Raw genomic sequence first — 23,936 nt, forward strand, 5'->3', positions numbered from 1 at the left:
CCATAGTTTTGGGCTGAAAATGGCGACGCAGAATATTTAGGAGAAAAAAAAAAATCCTTTAATGCTGCCACGCTTCTTTAAAAAGTAAAAAGAATGCCGCCAGAAATATGGTTCACCAGAAGCACGGATTCAGGCAGCTCTTCGAGCAGGTCCTCCACACAGCACACGCCGTAGTCGGCCACCTCCAGCGGCCGCTTGTGAACCTCCCGGAAATGGTAGGGCAGGCTCGATAGCAGCAGGCTCTTGGGCGTATCTGCCTGCTCGAACAGCTGTTGGACATCGTCAGCGAATCGCTTTATTTGGGCTGCGTGCGTCAGCGTCAGGACACGGGTGTGGCCATAGCCAAGGACCTGCAGAGGACGTGAGGTGGCAACAGTGAAAAGGAAGGCCAAGTTGATTTATGCTAGTGAGGTATCATCTCACTCTACTAGTTCACGAAAAGGCACACCCGAAACAGGTCAATATGTCAGGTAATAGATCAACGAGTATCCGATGAAACCTAACAAAAAGAATGAAAGAACAAAACGAAGAGCAAAACATAGGCTCTGCCTAACACAACACTGGTGGACAATGTGAAGACTGAACCAGGATGACAAAATGACGGAAAAGTCTTGAGATGATGCAGACTAAGATAACGCATACTTTCAGTGCAAATTTCATGATTTTGATTCGCTGTTTGTTTTTCCGCAATGCTTTCGGCACACGAACCAGTGGCAGCCCACGTTGGATATGTTCGGTAAGCCGCGCTGCATAGGCTGAAAATTCAGTCCGTTCAGCCAGTTTGGTTTGGCCCGATTCTGTGGAGCTTAATGCCAGAAAGCAACTTGAGGCCCACAGTTGAGCACCCCGACCGTGGTGGAGAGTTCAGCCAGTTTATTCAAACAGTGTCCGAACAGAGGCAGCATCACAGTTCAATAAAGGCTTGTTAATTTCAATTTCGAGGGTCTAGTATAAATGTCTGCATTATCCAAGTTCAAATTATCAAATGACTTATGCTGACAAAACCTACTTGAACCATGGTAGATTTATCAGGTGAGAGATTGGGCAACAGTCTCCTGCTTCCAACAGACAACTAGAATTGCTCCAAAGTGTCAAGGGGCTCCGTAGAATTGTACAGGAGTATCGGTCCAGCCCTCTCAAGTGGCCATGTTATACGCGAGGAGGCTTCACTGTATGGGTAACCCTGCACCATACAAATTAGGCTTAAGTAGGGTTATTTATAATGCATTCTAGTGGAAATCAAGAAAAAGAAATGGACATGGGCAGGACATGTAGTGCGAAGAGAGGAACTGATGGTCACTTAGGGTAACAAACTGGATTCCAAGGGAAGGAAAGCGTAGCAGGGGGCGGTAGAAAGTTAGGTGGGCGGATTAGGTTAAGAAGTTTGCAGGGGTCAAATGAATGCAGCTAGCACAGAACCGGGATAATTGGAGAAAGATAGGAGAGGCCTTCGCCCTGCAGTGGGTATACTCTGGCTGATGATGATGATGATTTTTAATGTACATTTTAAGGAGGGACACGGGTCTTAAGACTTTACCGACCAAATTTGATGAAACTTCACAGAAATGTTCAGCTTTTTTTTCTGCTGATATCAAATATGCAAAAGTTTTCCTTCTGAGACAATTAGTTCAATATCAGAAAATTACTGTTATTGTCTGCCCAAACAGTAAGGGAAAAAATGCTCATAAGAAATTAATTTGCTATATATAGGTAGATATTATATGGTGTAAGGAATGCAACGCTGGAAGCAGTTTCTAAATTAGGCTAATTTTAAAGAATTTCACAGCTCCTTGAGCTTGGAACTCACAGCCCAGGCAACAAAATAAGAATTTCAAGATAAAATAAAAATTTTAAAGGGAAAATAAAAAATGTGCTTCCAACATTGCGTGCTTTATACTTTCAGCTTCACAATGCAAAAACAATTATAGCTCCAGCTACTCTAGTTGCTGAGACATCCTTTGAGCAAACTTGTTCCAACACAAAGCACAGTTTTGAGAAAAATTCAAATATGCAACAAAGTAATTGAAAGCGAGAAATATTTGCACTATTACATTTGCAAAAGCCTAATCAGCCCCAGGTAAGGTCTCTCTCTCATAGGAAACTGCAGTGTCCTGAATTGCTCACACTCAGATCGGTGTACAGCTTGTGAACTGACTGAGCATTTGTGTTTTTCTGTTGCCCGAATGGCAGCAGGCGTCAGCTTGTTTTTCACATAAACCTGCTCCGTTCGCGTTGGTTAACATTCATTTCTGAAAATAAATAATAGAAAACTGTTTGGCGATTGCCAGTAGCCGGCACCGCACATGTTGCGAAAACGTTCACGATGAAAGTGTTCTGTTTTTGGAGTGCTCGTGATGCGTGGTGAACTGGTGACGTCTCGTCGCAGCCTTCACGCATGAAAGGCAATTTCAACGCAAGTTCGTATTACCGCTCGTCTACAATTAATTTCGGAGCATCACAGCACAGTTTGCGGTCCGCGAGTGACGCAAGTAAATAGTTCACGAAATTTAAATTCACAATGGAGAACAAAGTTGCGCTGGTTGGTCAGGTCGCGATGCCGGCACTGACAACGAGAAACTCATTCTTCCTGTCCGTCGCCACATTTGAAGCCTGCTGTTCTATCTCGTCCGCCGCTGTCTTTTGCCGCTCTTCAATTTCTCCGAGCCGTGGTGTACGCAGCTTCCGTTGGAGCTACTTTCAGCCACCAGTCATGTTAGGCCTACTGCGGTAGGTTTCTGTGCATTCCGTGGTGTTTTTGCCGTGAAGTTTTTTGATTCACGAACAATTTACTTTCTTACCAAACTTGTTTCTGCGGTGAAATTTCACTCCTGGTCAATGCATCTCGTAATACTGCTATCAGGACAGAGAAACAAGATGGCACTTCCTCTCGCGTTGGGCTGTGATCGAGCGCTCGTGCAGACAACGGGGGGCCTATTCAGCCTATCGGGTAGCGCCGTCACGTCACATGCCCCGACTAACGAATAGGATTGCGCACTGGGACATTTTTTTGGTGCGCTTTCTTTTCTCTGGCCAATAAGCGGGCGAGAATGGTGGCGGCAGGGATTCGAAGTGGGAAAGCTGCTCTTTCAATCGATAACAAAATGGCTTCAATAGTATGCATGGAACAGGAGCTACGCACCATGCAAAAATTGCCATTTTGGCATAGATTTCAGTTGAAACTCTGTCAAAAGTGACAGCAAAAACTGTTCTTCCAGGCAAAATACTGAACTTAGAACTGTGAAATTTTGCAGGCAAGTGCAGAACCGGTTGAAGACTTCAAAAATCGATTTTTCGATTTTTAAGACACGTGTCCCCCCTTAATGAGCTCTTGCTGCATCGGCCATACCTTGATATGGCCTCACTTCAAGACCCTCGGTCAGCTGGTGTGAGTGCACAAGTTAGTGAGATATGATGACGTGCGCACGCTGTACGATGTCAGTGCATGTTAAAAACCCCAAGGTGGTCGAAATTACTCCGGAGCCCTCCACTATGGCATCTCTCTCAGCCTGAATCGCTTTGGGACGTTAAGCTTCAAAAACCAAACCAAACCATATCAGTGACATAATTATAGAGGCCGCGGCTGAAACTGTGCTGGCAGTTTTATGCAAATTTCCAAATGATTGGCGACAGATTTCAGAGCTTTAACTGAAGTTTCGCTTTCTGAGACCATTCCACGACGTCCGAAAAAAAGTTTTTTTTTTTTTTTTTTCTTTTGCAATGTAGGAAAAAGTATGGAAGAGCTTTGTGCCATCACGTCACCACGTGCCATAGTTTCATAGCGAATCTTCCCGCGTTAAATCAAACTCAGATGGGTAAAGTCCCATCATGAGCTACCCAAACACAACATATTTTCAAAAGTGGAATTCACACTTGTAAGTCTGTGGCAAAAGGTTGGACAAGTTACGGGCCCAGTCCAGCTACCTCGACAACGTGCCCAATGGCGGCCAGGAGGTCGAGGAACTTGGAGCAGCCGTAATTAGCCAGGCAACACTGGCGCCCGAAGTGCTGGTGGTAGGCTGGGATGAAACGGTGCAGGAGCATACTGCACCGGGGCTGTCTCGACAGCAGTTCCACCACCTCCTGCGACAGTGCCTCCAGGGCTGGGAGGTACCCTTTGGTGTCGCCTGGAGGGGAGAAAAAAGAGATGTCGGTCCAAGGCAATGTGCCAGACTTCAAGCACAAGAGCGGGAATTTGGTGGTTTTTGTTTGAAAACCACTGACGTGCCACATCACTGCTCACTGTTGGGGGATCTTTGATGTGGCAGATGCTGCCCTTTTCAGAAATTCCTTTGAGTACTGCCGAGAGTAACAGTGTTTGCTCCTGCGACATTTAGCCAAAAGAATGTGACCAAGGGTTGTGTCGGACATGGATGATCTGAACTGAGTGCGATTTTTTTTTTTTACAATACTGAACTGCCTCTCACATTCAGCATTGCTGTGTGGTATACAGAGGATTCCAAGCATTACTGCAGAGATATGGCTAAATGTCTTTTGCCCATCTGCGCCTATCAGCTGGGAGATGTCTTGGCACTGAAGGTTGCTTGAGTGCTTCTTCGATGAAATGTGCGTAGCCAAGTCCGTGCTGCCGCCGTGTGAGATGCTGATGTCACAATTGCAAACTGTGCAAAACGCATGATGCTCCATCCAAACTCAGCAGTATACAGACCTGAAGATATTTCTTGTGCTCTTTGCTTAGCACCATGGCCGAAGACTATGTTAACGCGGCACCAAACAACACACAACGCACGCCTCTTGGAAACTGCACTAGACCATGCAACTGAGCTACCGAAGGTAACAAACAACACAAGTAAACACGGAAGTTGCCTAAGCAAAAACCAGTGTTAGTGTAGAAACATTATAGGCAGAAATTAAGCCCCTGGAACTTTAGACAAAACCCGACATTAGCGCCACGCCTGAACTGCCCCAAGCAGTGGCGGCGCTACAGTCTCAAACAAAAAAGTGAAAGTAGTTCAGGCAGTTTTAACTACCAAGCTTGGCCGACTATGCTTTTTAGACCTTTCACTGATCATGGTGTCAATCGGTGTCAAGCGGTAGATAGCCTTGGAGCTATGCGGCCAGACTAGAAAAAGGATTTGACCAAACGTGGGAGCGTTTTCGGGAGATTTCTGTTTTGGTTGTACAATCGTACAAAAGCATCAAGATTCGGAAGTCTCCCGGATAATTCAGGAAACTTGGCAGGTATGCCCTTGTGAAGAGGAAGTCCTCCTCTATAATTTGATACTAGACACTTCTGTACCAAGCAAGTTTTGTTAAGGAAAAAAAATATTAATGACACCACCCAAAAACCGCCTCTTTTCCTGCGGACGCGGACACACACACGCACGCACGCGCATGCACGCACACACACAAAGGGCCTCTCTACTACACACCTGAGAAAGCAGCAGCCTTGCCAGGCCGACTCTTTCGCTTCGGGCCTTTGACCACCTCCTGCACGGCTTTCTTGAAACCCTGCGGCGACGTCACGACACTGATGCCCGGCACAGACAGGACCAGGTGTTCCAAGGGTATGCTGCTTTCTTTCCACGATTCCGAATGAGGTGACACCGGCATTGGGCCAAACTCAGCCTCATAGCATGCCTGGAAGCTGCACAGGATACAAGACGTACAAGTCAAGATAAGATAGGCAGAAAAATAGCAGCTACCCAATGGTCTGCTGGGGTAGCCAAGTCAGTTCCAAATGAAGAAAAAAAAAAAAAATGCCACCATGACTGTTGCAGATCTTCTACTGAAGACCGTCAGCAATGGTACCCGAATAATTGATATTCAAAAATCACCGAATAATGCGCCGAAAATTTTCGAGTTTGCACTTTCCGCGCACTGCGTGCTTCACCACAATGCCTAACCATGTCAGCTGTGCAGTAATCGTCCTCAAAACACGACACGACTGGGGCGTTTTGCGAAGAGAGACCTGCCCTTTATAGAAGAGGGCCCTCCCAACAGAGCACGCAAAGCAGCGCGCTTGACGAAAGCGGGGAAAAAACGTCATTCTCACTAGGGTTCCATCTTGAATGCAGACAACCACCGTGCAGGTGTTCATCAGGTAAAATTAATTTGAAGCAAATGATACTTGACAGCTTTTTTCAAGCACATTCGATTATTCGAGCTTTCAATAAATTTAGACATGTTTCTGGTCCTTTGAATGCCAAAATTAACAAAACTTTACCGTGTTCGGCAGCAATATGACAGCTACACCTGGTTTCATGAAGTTCCTTCCTGTAGAAAAACCGGTATACGGAATCCTTTATAAAAATTATACCGAACTTTTCAACAGAGTACGCACTTCTGTGTGATTCTAGTTCAATTTTATTTACAGATACCATGTGAATTCTACAATAAAGAAGATGAACATCATTTTTGACACCGCATCTTCATCCACCACTCCGTGATGGGCTGCAAGAGCAGAATCCCTTGCCTTGTGCTCTGTACCTCTTTAGTGCAGCGCCTCCCTCCTGTTCTCACACCACTGCCCCCTCCCCCCTCCCCCTTTCATTAACCTTCTTTACTGCCCAGTCGTCAAAAAGAAAAAAGATGTTATGGATCTAGGAGCCCCTCCCACTAACAGTAATTGTTGCATTAACACTGTGTACACAGTCGAACCATGCTATAACGAAGACCTACTTGCAGCCAAAAATTTCATAAAATCGCAAATTCTTTTACAGTAACAGCTTCGTGAAACACTGCTGCGAACTTGCAAATTACTAATTCGGGAAATAAGCAAAAAATTCTAGTAATAATAGCGCTAACAAGGGCACCAGATGTCATTTTGCATACCAGAAGCATATAATGAGTGACAGAAAACGGATGCGAATGCGTAATTTTTTTTTCGTGTGCGCAAAGAGCGAGCGGAGCGCCTAGTACACAAAGCCGCTACTAGATGTCGCCACTGGTATAATCTTCATGCGGAGACAAGAGCCAATAGAGTACTCGAGTCTCTATTATAGATCAGCTGATCTAGGGACTTTAACGAGGATGCTGTCGTATTATAGTGAACAAGATTAGCCGTAGAATTGCATCGCCCATGCTGGCGTAGCTACCTTGGGCGTGGCAATCTTTTGCTCAGGTTTCACGTACTCGTGCAGTATTCACTTGCACAAGAATCCACCTCCTACTTTTGCTACAGAGAACTTGTAAAAAAAGGAAAATGAGAAGAGTCTCAACTTATCCCGCATATTGAACCCTTTCCTCAAACGAAAAAAAAATTCATTATGGGAGCAAATATGTTATTTCCGGTTAGTGCTTTGTCACCAGTGACGTCACGGCATGACGAGTCCTAAAAATTCCACACTGCAGGTTTTGTATGCACACGACTGATGGCGCGGCGGTACGACCCGGTCGCCATTACAGTGAAATCTCGTTACTACGAACACCACATTAACGAACTTTTCAAATTAACGAATTTTTTAAGAATCCCCGGCAGATTTGCCATGTTTTCAATGTAAAACTATTTCAGAATTACGAAGTTCAAAATAGCGTATATTTCAGAATAACGAACATATTTTATTTCTTGTTCTATAATTTTGGAACATCAGTATTACGAATTTGGCTAAAATTAACAGCACCGCAGCTTGCAACTCTCGCGTGAAATGAAACAGAAACCGCCGTTTCTGTGTGTATGGTCCGTGGGCTGTAGCTATCATCATCAGGACATCTAGGACCAGCTCCTAGCGCCACCATGAAGCTATGGTTTATTACGCAGTAGCCAGCAGGCCTAGCTGCCTGCGTTTTTTTTCTTCCTGTGTTGTGTGCCGTACGCAACTCGGTCGTTCGTGCGTTCGCGCGTGCGGGACGGTATATATATATATTTTTTTGCCGCTGATTATCTTATTGCGAAGTTTGTGCGAGACTGACGATGATATTAGCCAGCGAAGTGCCAAGAAGATATGAACGCAGCTGCTTTCACTGCAAGAAATCGACGCAGGGAAAAAGCGATTCGGCCTCTACAGACAGCTAGCATTGCCCCATCGACTGCCACGATCATTATGAAAGACCGAGACAAGATTTTCAAAGCTCAGGGAGCATTGAAGATGGGGTCATAAAAAACTCCAATGGTTTTTTTTTTTTGTTTTCTTTTCATCTTTCACCTGGACAAAGTTTGTACTTTCATCGCTCGGTGCAGTCACGCACGCAATGAGGTGTTCCGGAAAGCGGAAGGTGTATGTGCTGTAGTGGTGTAATGTAGTGCACGGTCGTGTTTGGTTTGCTGCACGCGGCAGAAGAAAATAATGGATTTCTTCAAATAAATCAGCTTTGGAGTTAGTGCAACCTTTTCACTTGAGGTTTTGCTTGGCTACACACGTGCCTACTGCCAAGGTACGTCATTTTCATACCTAGGTTTGACCACTGGCTTATAATCGAAGATTTTTCATTACAACGATATTTCAAAATAACGAGTGATTTTTCACGGTCCCGCGGGATTCGTTATATCGAGATTTGACTGTATTTTGTTTTGCTCGCAGATTCCAGATTGGTGGCAAAATTGGCGCGTAAGACAACAAATATAAATGGCGGTGTGTCAGGGCTGAAGCTTTAGTTCTCATCCGATTGTCAAGGTGGCTGCTGGTACATATATGCGATGCGCGAAGACTCTGTTAAATTGAAAAAACCAACAACAACAACGAGAAAATACAGTAAAACTTGGTTAATTCGAACTCTGCTTATTCGAAGTCCCGCATAATTCGAAGGTTTTCAGCGGCCCCAACATTTACTATGAAAATTTTACTGGATAAATTGAACAGTCTGCGCGCCTCAACTCCGTTAATTCGTCGGTTCCGACTGTGGACTCAGTGATCTGTGCTATGCAGCGCACGTCTCGGAGGCTAGAATCAGTTTTCAGAGATGCCGCTAGGTGCCGCTAGCACCACTAGGTCTTTCCGCATTTCCATTGTACCTTTGTCTACCCTTTGCGTTGTGGTCGTCGCACGGTCCGGTCTCGTCGTCTTCGCCGCATTTCAACCTGTTCTGTGCCCTGAGTGGGCAAGTATGTGCTGTGCTCTTCGTTTCCGACCACGTGCGCAGAGTTTCTGAGAAGAAAATGCCCAAGTATAAAGCCTTGACTCTATGCCAACAGGTGTGCCTGATTGAAGAGGCAGAAAAATAGAAGAGGTCCAAAACGCAGCTGGCAGAAAAACACAATGTGCCTCTATCAACCCTTTTGACTATCTTGAAAAACAAAGCAAAGGTTCTCGAAGCTTGTGGAAAGACCCATTCGGTGAAGCAGACAAGAAGTCGTTTTTCAATCTATCCGGACGTTGAAGGCGCTCTACTGAAATGGCTATACAGCACGCAAATGCAGTACACCTACCTGTTAATGGCACGGTGATACGCGAAAAGGCCAATGAGTTTGCCCTGCGGCTGGGCCATGAAGAATTTAAGTGCAGCAACGACTGGTTGTGCCAATTTAAAGACCGTAACAACCTCACATTCGTGACAGTGTGCGGCGAAGGTGGCAGCGTTGACACAAACGTTGCCGAGCAGTGGAAGGCACATACACTGGCTCCACTGCTTCAAGAGTATGCAGAGGATGATGTCTACAATTTAGATGAAGCTGCATTGTTCTACAAAATGCTCTCAACAATGACGTTTGCACCAAAAGATGCGATTGTCAGTGGAAAAAAACAACCGAAGACAGCATAACTGTACTGTTCAGACCGAATATGTCCGGCAATCATAAGCTCCCACTTGGATGATAGCAGCGCTTTTCGAGGAGTATGTGCGTCACCTTGACCGCAAGTTTGCTGCATCGGGGCGGAAAGTTGCTTTCATTATGGACAACTGCCCAGCCCACGGTGATATCCAGAATTTGGAGACGATTAAGCTTACCGTATTTACTCAAATCTAGGCCGGTACTTTTTTTTTTTTAATTGGTTACGAAAGTCTGGGGTCGGCTTAGATTCGAGGATGTGGTTTGCCCGCAACCGCTAGACATGTAGCGCCATCTCGCGGCTACTGCTTGAAGCTTGCAGGTTTGCAGGCTCCATTTTGCTTTTGTGAACGTTGCACCAAGGTCTCGTCGTTTCGCGTTTCCTTGTGTGCGTCTCTGCGTGCCCTCGAAAAAGCAGTCGTGTTCGCGGTGCGATGGCTCCCACCAAGCGATGCCATTACACTGCGGCTTTTAAGCGGAAAGCAGTTTTAGAGGCGGAGAAGACGTCAAACCTACAAGCTCAGCACGACTTCGGCGTGGATGAAAAAAACGTGCGTCGATGGCGCAAGCAGCGGAATGAGCTTTTCGACTGCGCTGCAAAGCGAATGGCCTTCACTGGACCCAAGAGCGGGCGACACCACGAGGTGGAGAAGGATGTCGCTGCTTTTATCAGGAAGCAAAGGGAAAGTGCAATGCCCGTGACGACGGAGATTATATAGGCGAAGGTGAGGGAGATCGCAAACGTTAGAGGCGTTGGACGGACCCAATTTAAGGCCAGCAGGGGCTGGGTCACTCGCTTCATGAAGCGTTTCGGGTTCAGCTTGCGACGGAGGACTTCTGCGTGCCAAAACCTACCCCCTGACTTTGAGGAGAAGCTGGTCGCATTCCAGCGCTTTGTTATCAAGAAGCGGTTGGAGGAGGACTACAGACTGGGCCAAATCGGTAACGCCGACCAGGCCCCAGTCTGTTTTGACATGCCTGTAGCGTTCACAGTGAATGAAAAGGGCGCAAAACAGGTAAAAGTCAGAACTGCTGGGTACGAGAAGCAACATTTTACCGTGATGTTACGTTGCATGGCCGATGGGCGAAAACTGCCGCCCTACATCATATTTAAGTGGAAGACGCTTCCAGCTGGAGAAGTTTTCCCTAAAAACGTCTTTGTGCGCGTCCATGAGAATGGATGGATGAGTGGTGCCCTTGTGGAAGACTGGGTGAAGACCGTTTGGCAACGCCGTCGCGGGGCCCTGTTGTTCAAGAAGTCGCTCCTGGTTCTCGACTCCTACCGCGGCAACTTGACAGATGCCGTAAAGTCCGTGCTTTCGGATGGCGGTACGGACATTGCGATAATCCCCGGAGGTATGACGAGCCAGCTACAGCCGCTCGACGTAGCCATCAACAAGCCATTTAAGGATAGGCTGCGGAAGCACTACAACGACTGGCTGACAATGCAAGATCACCAGCTCACACCGACCGGGCGCATCAAGCGTGCTTCGCTTAGCCAAGTGGTGAACTGGGTCACCGCGGCGTGGGAGGAGATTCCAGCCGAACTGATTGTGCGGGCCTTCCGAAAGTGCAGTATTTCCAACGCGATGGACGGAAGCGAAGACAGTGCGCTGTGGGAGGAAACCAGCGACAAAGAGGACAGCGACGGAGACGAAGATAGCGAGTGAGCATTGGACGTGCTACAATGAGCGTCGCAAGCACAATAAAATGCATGTTCTAGTTCCAGTCAATGCCTTTTTTCATTCGGCTTACATTCGAGTAAACTTTTTTTTTTTTTTTTTCTGACCGTCTGAATTTAGGGGGTCGGCCTAGAATCGAGGCCGGCCTAGATTCGAGTAAATACATCTTTCTGCCACCGAATGTGACCGCAACATCTCAAGCCATGGACCAAGGAATCATCCTGCATGCAAGGAAGATTTATCGCTACCATCTGTTGAAAAGAATTTTCCTCTGCTATGACAACGGTGGATCTTTTAGTTGCCATTTGTTTCATTGCGTACGCCTGGAAGCAAGTCAAGGGAGATCTGATTCAGCGCTGTTTCAAGCACGCTGGGTTTTCTAAGCAGGAAGACGCCGGTTTGCCCAATGAAGAGAGCGACGGTTGCAATGACTTGTCTGATACCGATAGTATGTTAGACAATGAAGGGGAAGCACTCTGTGTGCGCATGAACGACATCACTGAAGACGACGGCGGCTGCAATTTAATGGATTACATGAATGCAGAATGTGATGTACAAACGTCGTATGCGGACTTCGAAAGTGAGATCACTGACAGAGGACATTCCGACGACGATCCTGACACTGAACCCGCCCGTGCACCATCTTCAGCTGAGGTCGTAGAGTCATTAAATGTTGTGCGCAGTTTTGTTGAGTGTAGTGGTGGTAACAGTGATACGCTGTGCATTGTTAGTCAACTGGAGGACATGACTTACGGTGCCACGAACTACCGCGCCAAGCAGTCGCGCATCAATGACTACTTCAAGTGAACATCTAAATAAAGGGGCTGTATTGATGTACCAAGGTATTGTGCAATTATTTTTCATTTTTCGTCCGTTTTTAATAATTCGAAACTCCGGTTATTTTAAAGGGTTTTCGCGGTCCCAAGGACTTCCAATTAACAAGGTTTTACTGTACATGGTTTTCAATGAAGCAGAGATTGGGAAATAAAAAAATTCGTTACATCGCAAACTTCGTTACACTGAGGTTCGTTATATCGAGGTTCGACTGCACTCAAGTAATGAACCTGCTTTATTTCAAGAAAAACTGACATCAGTTTTAGGGGTAGAGTTCGTGACGCAGAGGGAAAAAAAATGTTCTTGTTTTGTTTGTTTTTTGCGAGTTGCCTATCCTTCCATCTATCAAGCATCAATGAAAGCATGAAGTCAGCTGTGATCACGATGCAGGATTTTAGCACTGTTTGCATCAAAAGGCGTTTTCTGCTATCATGCGCTGCAATGATTTCGTGGCAAAGACAGCGCCCAGCCCAGTCGCAGCGTGACATTGCAAACATAATGAACTTCGGGCTTGCGCAACTGGACGAGCCAAGCCATGCCGCGCCACCAGCACTCCTGTCAAGGGCACCTCGGCATTCTGCCAAGTTATCACCACCACCATAGGAACTGTTATCGCCGTGCAGTATCTTGTTGTGCTACAGACTGCAATAATGACGGCGCGAAACTGAGGGAGGGACTAACGACTAACACCTTTCTTTTTTTTCTTTAACTTCTCAGCAACCCAAGTGGGGGGGTCGGTTCACTGAGCAAATAAATGCAGCATCTGTAGAATACTACCCGTATGCACACTTCCTGCCATAGAACTGAGACACATCTTTTGAGGGCCATGTCACCTGTCGAGAGGAAGTGATCCCTCGTGCCAGTCCAGCAGGTGTCTGAGCCGAGCGACCCACTCAATGTGGTTCAGGCACACCTTGGGTAGCGGTGCCGGCACGGCAACCCACTGTGCCCACGGGCTGGACGCTGAAAGCGCAGATGATGGGGATGATGGCACCGGAGGCGCCGAGGTAGAGTTGTAATGCATCTCACAGTATACCGGCTCCGTAGCCTGTAAATAACAAAAAGAGGAGGGAGAGAGGACTTCAGGCTAAGCTATAAATCTAGCAGAACCCCGCTAAAGTAAACTCGCATGCAACAAAGTGAAACTGAAGTCCCAGTTCATCTTCCATAGATGACTACATTTCCCCCCCTTTATAGCAAAAATCTTTTTGATAATTTTCGGCTATAGTAAAGTGCATCTGGTCGTGGCGACGCCTTTCCACGAAATGACGTCGCCGCATGCGCGCTACCTAGAATCGCGGGGCAAATTTTATTTTGAAAAAAAAAAACAAAACAACACCGTGTGTTCTTATAAATTGCTATACCACTAGGCTTAGTAGTACTCAGGAGAAACCAACTTTACATAAGCCGCCGTGAAAGAAACCATGCAGCGCATAGGAAAAAAAGAAAAGTAAAGCTGTTTACAAGCGTGGAAAGGCGGAGTGATCCATTCTGAAAGTAAGGGAGAGTAAAAGTGCAGCGAGAAATAGGGAAGGGAAAAAAACGACCGAACATTCACAGCACTGCGCAGCACGAGGCAGCAGTGGCAAGAACTGGAGGTGTGGCATGTGTGGTTTTGCAGCCCTTGACTGCCACGCGCATTTCTCATTCATTGCCTTCTTACCGACAGAAACAATGGAAGATGACGCCGTGTTCATGCAATGCTTTGGCTTTCACATGAAATCAAACTGTTGTATTCATAGCCACGTTGCCCTCATGCTTAAGAAGTACTTCCACAAGATGTAAGCAAACAATTTGTAACTGAAAAAAAGGGAAGAGATGATAAGCGAGAGAGAGAGTGACGAATGGTATTTGAGAGTGTTTTTTTTTATTAAGCAGCAAGACATGTTCAGTACGTAGGCATTTAGTTACCGAATGGCAACTTCAGGACCATGTTATCACCAATCACCGATATAGTAAATACCCTGGTGTAGTAAAGATTTTTGCCGGTCCCAGTGATTTTACTATAAATGGGTTCTACTGTAGTAGCCTGCCTACTTCCAGCTGCGAAAGTGCTGTTTAGCATAAATATAACACTCATCCCTTGAAATTAAATGGCCCCTCCCTACCTTTGCCTCAGGTACCTTAGCCTCGTTGAAGCTCAGGTGCAGGCAATGCAAGCCCAAACGGCGCTGGTGCAGGTGCTCGACCGCTTTCCGGGCGTCGGCCACGCTGGCGACTCTGACGGATGCCGTCAGACTGCTTTCTGGCTGCACATGCAGTGACACGTGCAACACCTGGAGGAGAAGGAGGAGGAAGAAAACGGAAAGGTGGCGGCAACAGCCAGTAAGCACGTCCAGCAATGTCAGGAAGGGGGCCACTGCTTAACGCCTCAGGAAGGCTTTAGCCGCCGCATTAGTTGGCACAGCACGTTGGAAACTCGCCAAGCACGGCGGCAAGAGACGGGACGACCCAATGGGACGCATGCTCATGTCGTCCACTCCTGGCCTCTCTGGTCTGCTTGCGCACTAAAACTTTCAGTAACATCTCGACTTTTTCATGACAACACCTACTCTCATCGACAACCCACTATCGATGGTTTCAAAGCCCTAGTAGAGTGAGAGCTCGTTAATTTGAATTTTTGGATATATCGAACTAAACTACTTAGTCTGGCCAAGCTCCATAGAGGTCTGGAGCTTGGCCAGACCTCTATGTTGCATTAACAATCTCGTTAATTCGTACTAAGCACCGCCACCCTTGGTCAGCCTGGCGACCAGCATGTGGCAGAAGAAATGCCTCCATGATAAGGTGGCATAGTTAGAGGCTGCGCGCGCCCAGAAAGGGGTTAGAAAATGAAACCAAGTAAAACTATGGAGGGGTGGATAAAGCCTAAATGGCGCCATGACCGGCAAATCGGCCTGGGGCATCGGAGGGTAGAGGTCGGCAGCCGTGGCAGCGGCTCCGATAATCGCGTGGCAGTAGACGGTGCTAGGTGCTAGACCCAATTCCCCCCCCCACCCCACCCCCCCCTCACTAGAGATGTGCACAGGAATGGGTAGTAACGTAGTACTTACCGTCACATGCTCTTGAAAAAGAGCAAGCAGCATCTTTTTGAGTTCAGTGGCCTCTATGGCGGGGTCAAGGTTGGTGATATGAACCTCAACAGGGCCAGCCGCTGGTTGTGCCGGGTTGTTCTGGTGCTCGGCTTTCGCGGCAGAGTTTCGCCTCCGCGGGCTCCTGGGGGACATATTTCCAGGTGAGCCCTGCATGCTGCCACCATGCTCTGACGTGGCCCGCCCATGCAGGTGTCCCGACTTGCTCGGGGCACACGACCGGGGTCCCGGGGAGACGCTCAAAGTCCGCAGGGACAGCAGCGACATGGCCGCCACCTCGCTAGACGCACGCTGGTGGGCTGTGGGGGCCTCTGGCTACGGACGCGAAGAAGAGAATGGGGTCTCCGATTAAAAGAATATATTACTTCATCACACGATGCAACATCTTTTATGTCTCCATCAAAATGCAGAAACTGTGGCCCCTAACCACTGAGCCATCACCATCACTGTGGGTCTGTTCTGTTAGATTCATACATTTGACCTCTATCTGTCTTCGAAGCCTAGTCCATTGTTTGTTTGGCAAGTGAAAAATGTGTGTAAAGGGATCAGCTTGCATTAGAAGTCGGATCATACATGGTAATATGGTGTTTGCGCCGCTTCGCACTCTGAGCTTTATTCAACCTTGAAGTAACGAAGACGAAAAACGATGCTGAAATTGATCTGTTATAACTATAGCTTTACTACGTCCAGTAAGGCACCATTAAGGTTCAAAAGAAAGAGCAGCTCTTTCTTTGCACTCGTTATCGCGCTATATCGCATTTATTCGCGACAATAATTAGGCCTCTCACCTGGCTGCTGCAGCGATAAAAAGGAGACACACGGCCAACGCTCCGCGACTTCTTGGCTTCTGAAGCAGCTTCGGCCTCCAGGTCGGGTAGGGAGCTTGTCAGGAGTTCTGGTGCCCACGTGCCCACTTCAAAGCCATTGCTGGGGAAGAGGCAATAGGAACAGTTCTGTCAATAACTTGCACAGCAACACCACCAGACCCTGTGGACACTACAGAGGTGTATTATACACCCGCATCCCACTCACACATAGCTCGTAAGTATCGTCCGGGCATTCATCGAACAAAAGCTTCATTTTAACCAAAGGCTTACCCATTTTCACGGTGATGTGATGAGAACAAATGGTAGCTGTCTGCTTCCGCAGACGATGACTCGGGACTCCGGCTGGTGCTGCTGCTGCTGCTACGCTTAGAGTCTCCGCGGAGACCCCTCGACCGACGCCTCCGCGTACCGTGCAGTCCAACAGCGATGGTGCACCCAAAGACGTCCTCACCATCCATGCGTTTGCTTGCTCTGTGCGTGCAATAAGCCACAGAAAGAACATATCACTCTCTGGCTGTATATGCCACACTTCTTTAGTTAATAATACTAATTCAAACAGTGATAATAAAACTGCACATTTGTTGACAGTCGATGCATCTTTATTCCATACAAGCGAAAGCACTTATCAGTCAGCTGTTTGCCAAACAGACAGAAACAACCCAGCATCCTTTAGTGCAAGAACACTTGAACTAGATCAACAGCAACAAAATAAAGGCCAGCTACATCTCAATTAACTGAACTTTACGGCACTCAAAACTGGTTTGATTTACGCACATTCATTAGCTTGTGCTATCCGGAGGAAACAAAAATAATGCTGTGAACTACAGTCAGAACTAAAAGTTTGGTTTGGATTATGGGGTTTAACATCCCAAAGCGACTCGGGCTAGGAGAGCCGGCGTAGTGGAGGGCTCCGGATATTTCGACCACCTGGGATTCTTTAACGGGTGCTGACACTGCACAGCACACGGGAGCCTTCTCGCTTTCGTCGAAAATCTGCTGGCGCAGCCGGAATTCGATCCCGCAACCCTGGGTGCAGCAGACGAGCGCATAAGCACTGCACCACCATGGCGGGGCAATCAGAACTGAAGGGAGCATAACAGATTGAATTGGAAGAATAATGCCTTTCGTAACATGGGTAACTATAATGCAGGGGTGTGTGAATATTTGAAAATTTCGAAGAGCAAAGTCGAACACTGCTATGACTGATCATTCATATGAGTCAAAAGAACAGGGGCACCCTGTGTGCATAATGTTAAGGAAATACTGCGGGCATACTATGCGCAAGCAGAAGAGGCCAAGAACAATCAATGTTATGCAGTTTGAAGACAATAAAGAATGTCACACCAGCGTTAAACTGATAAAACAACAAAAACACAAAGCAGAACATAACACACTTCAAATGGGCGGCGATAAAAACAGCGAGTTAATTGGTAGGGCGTCCAGTCTGCGATTTCCTATGGAAAAAATGCAAATTCGTACATCAGTTCCCGCAAGTTCCGGTGGTAAGACAGTTTATGTGAGAGGGTCTGGAGGAGTGTTTTTTGTTAGGCAGTGCTCAGGATTAATTCCAAGTCTGAAAAGTTTAAGGATTTTAGAAAGATTAGGTGGGTTTTGTTTCTCCTTTCGGCTGGTGGTAAAGGACAGCAAGAAGAATCGTAGATGAAGGCGAGTCTCGGCACCTGCATTGATTTTAAATGAAACGAGCTGCTAAGCGTTCAATGTTCTCAAGTTTATGAATGTCACTTGGGTAAAATCAGGTTTTATCCTGAAAGAGAGCCCTAGAGTAATGAGCTAAGTTCCTAGGAGGAGGAGAGGGGGGCATGGGAGACACTTGCCTGAGTGCGGCGTCCGGTGTGGGGAAACGTAGGACGGCCCTGGGCCCCGATATGGAGAGCACACGGCCTCCGCAGTTGTCAGACAGCTGTCGGAGCCGATTGTGAACCAGGCTGTATTCCTTGTCCGTCGGAAGGTCCTCCACCACCAGCTCGCAGCACCGCGGCTGGCCCTGTGTCATCCCATCATTCCTCCATTAGGCACTCGCATGCATCAACATTTCCATTGAATCAAAAATTTACCAGAGCCAGGCATGCAAGCAAGCTCTAATGGCAAAAAGAATACAAACTGAAAAACTCATTGCAAATCAAATAAGATATTATTAATTATAAATGCATGTAGCTTAGATAAAAGAAACGCTTTTCCACAGAACACATGTGTGAAGCGAAACATTTTTCAGCTTATACTCAAAGTTAAACGTGGTTTATGGGGCTTAATACCCCAAAATGACACTGGCTATGAGGAGCGCTGGTGTAGAAGGCTCAAGTAATTTGCAATTTCCGGGGTTTATTATTAACATGCACTGTCGTCCAGTTCTCACTATCGAGAGTCACCCGTACTCTGAAAGAAAGCAAACCTTCGAAGGTTGGTAATAAGAAACAGTTCCTCTGGTTTAAGGATCACTTTCAATGGACATACCCCAGTTACAAAAGCTGAGAACTGAGCTCAGCAGATAAGTGCAAACTTTTCACCATTAGATGCCTGTCAGACAAATCTGCTCTCATAAGGGTTAGTATCCGCTCACCCGTCATGTATCCTGTCATTGTTCTTAGCGCGCTCTGCGTCCATAAAAGCCATCCCATGCAGTCAAGCTCGCGAATTTAGCCCTTCCAATGGCCCTTGTGCAGTAGCTGTCACGTATCTCACCTTGCGTTGCGGGGTGCGATAGGACACGCCGGCCGCCACCTGGGAAAAGCTGTAGCACTCGTGTGCACAGGCGGTCAGTGCCTCGGGGGCTGAGCTTCCATGCAGCAGCACCACCCGAATCTGGCGGCGGTGCCGGAAGTCTGACAGCTCCGTTGAGAAGTTTACGTCCCCTGTGAATACCACGAGCACAAACAAGAGCTTTATACGTCAGCTCGAACAGCTGCCAACACAACTTACAGTGACTTGTTTGCACAAGCAATAAATCAACCACAGCATTCAGCAGAACTGACCGTGGTCAAAGAAAGTGTAACGGAAGAGCAAAGAACAAACACAGCTGACATTTATAACCTGCAGGTACAACAGAACCTTGTTAACCCCTTAACCAATTCGGACGAGCTGCGCTCGTCCTTGCAAAGCCGTCCCCAAACCGTTTTGGACGACTATAGCTCGTCCTCGCTGAATAGGTTCTTCCCTTCAGCGTTTCGAACGAGCAGCGCTCGTTTGTGGCTTAGATGGCATTTTGCTCGACAGATGGCAGCACTGACCTGTTAACTTCGTTTTTTTCTACCACATAAACGTCTTTTACGTATGGCAGCATAATAACCGAAATCAGCACGAAAAAAATAAGCAGTTTTGTTAAGAATTTCGTTGACATAACAAAACGGTGAAGGGGTTAATACCTTTCCGGTTCATACGATATCCCGTTTCATATGTTCAAAATCGCGAGCAGTAAAACATCTCCCACAGAGTTACACTACTTTTCTTCCGATTAATACATTCCCAGAAAACACAATTTCCCGGTTACTATGTTCGAAATTTTGGCAAACTATGGTCGTATAATATGTTTGCGATCAACCGGACATAGCCTAACGAGCGCTAGCAACAGAAAAATCTCATCAGCCCCCCGCCTCCCCCACCCTATCGAAGAAGGAAGTGGACTTCGTGGGAAGAGTTGCAGGCAGATGAATCGAAGAAATAAGAAGGTGTGCGGTTCTAGGGTAACAATAGTATAGCGGTCAGTGCAGCGTTGTCCCTTCTCTATTTTTTTCAGTGATGGTGTTTCCTCTGACGCTGATTTAATGGTGCATGACCAACTAGTTTAACAATCCACAATATTAGTAGTGTTAAAGCGTAACGGCTTGTTTTCACATTCTGTTCACGTAGGCAACAATCGCCTACTTTTGCTGACAGTTGTCGAAGCGAATATATAAGCACTACATGTGGAAGTAGCATTGGTAAATAGCCGCAGATGTAGCCGATGAGATATTGTGCCCGCTAACTTGAATCACACACATATATATCAAAATTTTTATTTGGTATCCACACTGCACGCAATTATGTTTGTTTATGATTATGGTCACCCACTGCACATTCATGTCGGGCGATGAACGCATGGGTCTCGCATATCATTTGTTTGTATGTTATTTTCTTGCCGAATATCTGCTTTTTTTCGCCGACAAAAATGTTAGAAAGGCTAGCAATAAAACAAAGTGGTTGCTTTGGATTCGTGAGCTTTGATCTTCACGTACAGGCACCAAAAATTCGGACCCTTGATTCTTATGCCCGATTATCCTGACTTCTTTGTGGCACCGCGACATGCGCCACAGAACTAGTGTATAAGAGTACCTGCAATTTCGGACGCACCATGACTGACTGCTCAATTTTTCGAACCCCATTCGCGTTTGCCATAGCATCGCAGTCAATAGATGATCCTCCATAGTTATATGTACAGCAGAACAACCTTAATTCAGACTTCCAAGGGGCTGAAAAATAAACCAACACTAAATTCAAGACGGAAAGGAGCCTATTAGAAGTGGGGCTAATAATCTGTGCAGGTTCGTTCAGCACGAATGCATGGCTGTTAGCTCGTACCATTGGCTGATTTCGTCCACTCCCAAAAACTTGCACTAGTCAAAAGTTGTAGAATTCACCTGTACAGTGTCCTTTCTTCTCAAATACAGAAAATAAAAAACACAGCTGATGTGCCACGCAGCCCCTTTGTCACCAAAAATTGGCTTGCAACAAATCCAGAGGTAAATGATGCCTTAGCTATCTTAGTTATCTTCAGCAGCGAGAGAAAAAAAAACTGTTATATTTGTCATACCTTGCATCAAATATGACGCAGAACGCTTTCTGAAACCGACACACCGAAGAAAAAAAACTCAAATCCTATTTCTATAAATGTGGTAAATAACCTGACCATTTTCTTTCTTTTTTTGCATGAATATGATTATGCCGATTATGCCAGAAGCGGCGCGGTTTGGGCTAGTTGGTTATGTATTCTAAAGATTAACTCTTTCGTTACCGCGAAATAGCCATTTTTCATAGGTCTTGGGAAGATATTTTTTGCCAGTACAATTAATAGTGCAGCACTTGTTGCAGCACACAAAATTGCACATAAAGGCCGGAATACATGCGGCGTTTTTTCCCACGATTTTCCCGCGTCGAAAACTGCCGCGCCAACGCGACGCCCAGCTCGAGATACATGGAACGACGAAGCGGCGCGAGCGCCGCCGCGGATCCCTCGATGCGAAAGCAAATGCATCAGCGAGCGGAAATAACCGCAGAGCGAGGTACGTGAGAGAAGCGACGCTGTCCCTTGTGGTAAAATCCCGAAAGTGCTCATTCTAATGCTACTGTGCTAAATGTAGAAAGCATACATAGGTGCGCAAGGATTTGGCTCGCTCGAATGAACGAAGATACTTCGGAATGCCCGCTTGGATACCAGCGGCACGGTTTTCTTTTTTATTTTTACAAATTTCACTCCAGGGAGCAAACAAACACACAGCGATCCGAGAGTAGGTCGTATACTCACAAAAGAGCGACATTCCGTGCTTGATTAAGCGTTTATTTTTACGATAATCACATTTCTGCGGCCAAACTGCCCCATACCTCGTCAGCCATGGCGGCCATGTTGACAGCGGCCGCTCAAACCGGAAATGCCAGCTTTCCGCGCTCCCATTGGCTCGCGTCGACAGTAGTTTCCGGTTCGAGAGGACGCCGCGCCGCCCGCGCGTCAAATATCTGGCGGGGCCGCGTATTGCCATACCATATCCCATAGGCGCACTGGAACAGACGACGCTTTCAGCGAGTTAAACGGCGATTGTTGCTGAAAGATCTCTGTGAACGCAACCTAAAGGTAACATACACTCACTGTAAAGGGCGATTGTTGCTGAAAGATGTCAGTGAACGCAACCTAAAGGTAACATACACTCACTGAGGCATGAAATGATTGTGGGAAAGGTAATTGCTTAGTGTAACTGTTGTCATACCGATTGTTACTTAAAGGTGTCTATAAACGCAACCTAAAGGTAACCTACGCTCACTGAAGGCAGAATATAATTACAGTGAAGAGAATTGAAAAAAAAAAATATTCAGAAAAAACAATAAAACACAGGAGTCGAACGCACGTTGAAGTGGCATCAGTGAAGAGATGCGTGGTGTTAATCCATTCAGCCACCAAAACGACGGGAACGGTGGGCTTCAAATATGTTCTTATTTGTTTAGACAATATATCCACTATTTGTCGCTTGGTGGCGCTGCTCAGAGGAATCACGCGCCAGAGCGTCGTCTGCTCGAGTGCTCCTACGGGATATGGTTTGCTAATAAGCGGCGGGGCCAGATCGGTGGCGGCGCGCGTTTTTTCTGACGCGGGGCGTCGAGTGTGCGCCGTCGGGCGTAAAACGCCGGTTTAACGCGGCAAAAACGCTCCATGTATTCCGGCCTTAATGGAATGCTCTTTCCAAAAACATAAGTTACTACAAAGCAAAAAAATTTATTAGGAAACAAAAAAAAAATTGTAAAATTGCTATTTTTGAGGCGAGTTGTCGATAGAAAAAGCACAATGTCAACCCGACCCATTATTAACAAAGAAAATTTAGAAAATACATTTTGAAGATTGAAGAACACTATGTAAAAAAATAAGCCATCTTACAGCGCTGTTCTTCAGCTACATAAAAATAAACACCTACAGGTGGAAACAGCCTCACTTCTCATGCCATGTGGTCAAGCAGTTCCTAGTTTCCGTCAGGCATCAAACCGAAACTGCTGCAAACCGGCTGCAAAGGCCGGGTATACATGCTGGATAAGCGGCGGGCCATCAGGAATAAGTTTTTTTGTGAAATAAATCCACCCGGACTCACTAGAACATAGCTGGTGACATTTTCAAGTAATTATCACTACTCAACACCATCAGATAACAAAGCCGACAATATGATTTGATATTTGACTTGCTGGAAGTCTTTCGATCACAAAACTTTCAATACTACTGCTGCATTACCGCAAGCGGCAGGCTTATCTTTAGAGCATGGCCGCCACACCCCCTTTCGCAACAACGCATGCACATTAGTTCTCAAAAAGGTGCATCAAAAATCAGAAAGCTGCCAGAGAGGGAAAATTTAAACTGGCTCTAAATGTACAGTGTCTAGACTAACGACTGGGTGATGGTAGGTGCACGAGAAACGATTCCAGTCATTTAAACCATCGATCACCAGTGACTGATTTGAATAGGCATGTTAACGAGAGAGTTAAAAGACAAAGGGTGTACGAAGAACACACACCTGTCTTTTAACTGTTTTGTTATCATGCCTATTGAAATCAATCACCGGTGATCAATGCTTTAAATCCCCGATTTCGACATGACTTTGTGGCATCTTTTCAGCACTTTTTTCTTCACAATACCTCTGCTTAGTTTGTAATTTTGATAAATCCTATTACGGTATTTACTGCGAAACATTTTTTTCTGCATTTTTCTAATCATGCATTCTGCATGATTAAATAAGTGTGTATTTGTACCACACCATTAAACTTAATTCTGTAAGATTATATGGCCTGAACATGTGTTTCTTGCCAAACTGCTTTATTTTATTTAGTTTCTGTCTTCGATAAACGATTCTCACAGCGTTCAGTATCAGGCTTATGTCTAAATTTTTCTAACCACGTGTTCTGTGCAATTATGAACCACACAGAAATATTATCTGTGCCTAACTGGGCACAGTTAAATATAATTTGAACACTTGCTTTGTATGTGGCTGTTCAGATTTAGTTTACATTTGTGATACGAGGCCTCGATAGTGCTTCCAACAGTAACTATTCTAGCAGGCTTCTATCCAAGTGTCCTAACCGCATGTTCACCGGAAAA

At 46.2% G+C, this 23,936-nt stretch overlaps 1 protein-coding gene across 2 annotated transcripts in view; it reads right to left on the reverse strand.

Moving 5' to 3' along the window:
- Positions 1–23,936, reverse strand: part of Marf1 (meiosis regulator and mRNA stability factor 1-like protein) — a 61,452-nt gene that overhangs the window by 31,752 nt on the left and 5,764 nt on the right. For both annotated transcript variants that reach the window (XM_084604512.1, XM_084604511.1), the window contains exons 4-13: positions 18,797–18,966; positions 17,932–18,101; positions 16,367–16,567; positions 16,058–16,196; positions 15,231–15,584; positions 14,286–14,453; positions 13,011–13,225; positions 5,391–5,605; positions 3,922–4,124; positions 117–350 (exon numbers count right to left, since the gene is read on the reverse strand). In XM_084604512.1, the coding sequence (XP_084460638.1) occupies positions 117–350; positions 3,922–4,124; positions 5,391–5,605; positions 13,011–13,225; positions 14,286–14,453; positions 15,231–15,584; positions 16,058–16,196; positions 16,367–16,567; positions 17,932–18,101; positions 18,797–18,966 (2,069 nt within the window). The remainder of the gene's footprint in view (positions 1–116; positions 351–3,921; positions 4,125–5,390; positions 5,606–13,010; positions 13,226–14,285; positions 14,454–15,230; positions 15,585–16,057; positions 16,197–16,366; positions 16,568–17,931; positions 18,102–18,796; positions 18,967–23,936) is intronic.

The sequence above is a fragment of the Amblyomma maculatum genome, chromosome 5 (genome assembly GCF_055883805.1).
Source record: "Amblyomma maculatum isolate TAMU_Amacu chromosome 5, ASM5588380v1, whole genome shotgun sequence".
Taxonomy (NCBI): Eukaryota; Metazoa; Arthropoda; class Arachnida; order Ixodida; family Ixodidae; genus Amblyomma; species Amblyomma maculatum.